We start from the raw sequence: 1,662 nt of genomic DNA, 5'->3' as shown, positions 1-1,662 counted from the left end.
ACACACACACACACACACACACACACACACACACACACACACACACACTCACACTCACACTCAAGATTGCATTCACACACACGTACATGCATTTAAAATACAACACACACTAGTTCGAACGATTAAAAAAAAATGAAGGTAATTTTTTTCGATGTATTATGTATGAAACAGAGAAACTGACACGCTGCATTTCCACGTTTAATGGATTAACTCTTGATACATTCAGTGATAACGTAAGTATTAATGTGATATGGGGGGGGAGTTATTGCTGTTGCATTAATGCATAGAATTGTTTGGTGGTGTTGACGCTAGTTTACGCAAAATGGCGGTGTTGACAGTGTAGTGACAGTTTAGAACTAAATTATGTGTAGATTTCATTGGTGTAATCCTGGTTGTGTTGTGACGGTGGATTTGTAAGTGGCGCGGTGAATGGTAGAGAGTGTCTATGGTCGAACAATGAGTTAGGGTTACTGGTCTTCTCTCCGCCATAACACGTCTCTACAATCCGTAACTAAAGCGATTCTCGGACCATTCATAATCACCCCATACCTAATTATCTCTGGTCTTAAGGTCCCCTGTTCTTTCTCCATTCTCCTTGGAGTGTTTTCACGCCGAGTCACACTCGCCCTGATCCCTTTTTGTTGTCGGAATGAAAGGCCGGCGTTCTGGCCTGGAGAATTTTGCGTGGCGCGTGAGTCAAGGATTTTTTCCTTTTTTTTCTATTTCAGAAAGAAAAAAAAATAATCATTTGATTTCCATTTTCCTTTTGGGAAGTACTTAGTGCCGAGTCACCGGAGATGACGTCTGGAAGAGCACACTTGTTACCAAGAGCACGCACGGCAGGGCGGGGCACCTCCGTCGCTGTTACATACCTGAAGGGGAAGTTTACTGCTTTATTCATTCCCATCGTGGCTCCTGTGTCTAAATCCGGAGTTTCAAGGCTTGTGTGTCTCGCGGGATCTGAAATAGCTTTTCTTCGGAGGTAATCCTAGGATCTTATGTTGCGAAGCGGATTTATTGCAAGGAGATATCCGAAGTAGATTAATCCTCACTCGTTATCACTTGATATTTCCACATCCATACCATAAGGCGAAGGTAATCCGTATTGGTATATATAGCAAAGACAGCAAGGAACCTTCGAGGCGAACAGATTTTATGACGAGCGTGGGTGAAAATGCCCAGTGACGATGAGAGAGCGAAGCGCCGATACACCTCTGCTCGACACGACGCCCAAACAACAACTGACCCGGGAAGCGCCGTGACGCTGCCGCCTCGCCCCTCCCGCCGCTCTGCCCCGACTCCCCGCAAGGGTGCCGCACCCCCACCCCCCTCCCGCATCCACCTGGGGTTTCATCCACTTCCACTTTGTCCTGAGCGAGTCGTTGTCTGGAAGGATATTTAAGAATGTAAGTTTTCGCTTTAGAGAACGTTATTCTTAGTCAGTGTGTTTTGCCCGCTGGATCGTCAAGAACCGCTCTTATCTTATACGGAAATGTTATTGTTGTAAATATTTATTGTACTTTCAGGTGAGAAACTCAGAAAAAAGAACGATAGTGAAATATTTCTAATCAGCTCCCCCATCTTTTCATGTCCACATAAGACGTCTATCATCTGAAAACAGTTTACATCCACTTTTTATTTATTTTTTTTACAAGTAATATA

The 1,662-nt window shown here is 44.2% G+C and overlaps 1 protein-coding gene across 1 annotated transcript in view; it reads right to left on the bottom strand.

Annotated features, from left to right (window-relative positions):
* LOC122253225 (protein unzipped) overlaps positions 1–1,251 on the bottom strand; it is a 50,615-nt gene extending 49,364 nt beyond the window's left edge. The window contains exon 1 of the mRNA XM_043016127.2: positions 873–1,251. Coding sequence (XP_042872061.2) covers positions 873–907 — 35 coding nt within the window. The 5' untranslated portion in view covers positions 908–1,251. The remainder of the gene's footprint in view (positions 1–872) is intronic.
* Positions 1,252–1,662: the final 411 nt, after the last annotated feature.

This window comes from Penaeus japonicus, unplaced genomic scaffold (genome assembly GCF_977035675.1).
Source record: "Penaeus japonicus unplaced genomic scaffold, GWHDUDI00000001_assembly GWHDUDI00000023, whole genome shotgun sequence".
Taxonomy (NCBI): Eukaryota; Metazoa; Arthropoda; class Malacostraca; order Decapoda; family Penaeidae; genus Penaeus; species Penaeus japonicus.
The sequence above is the reverse complement of the archived record's forward strand: the minus strand, read 5'-3'. Positions and strand labels throughout refer to the sequence as shown.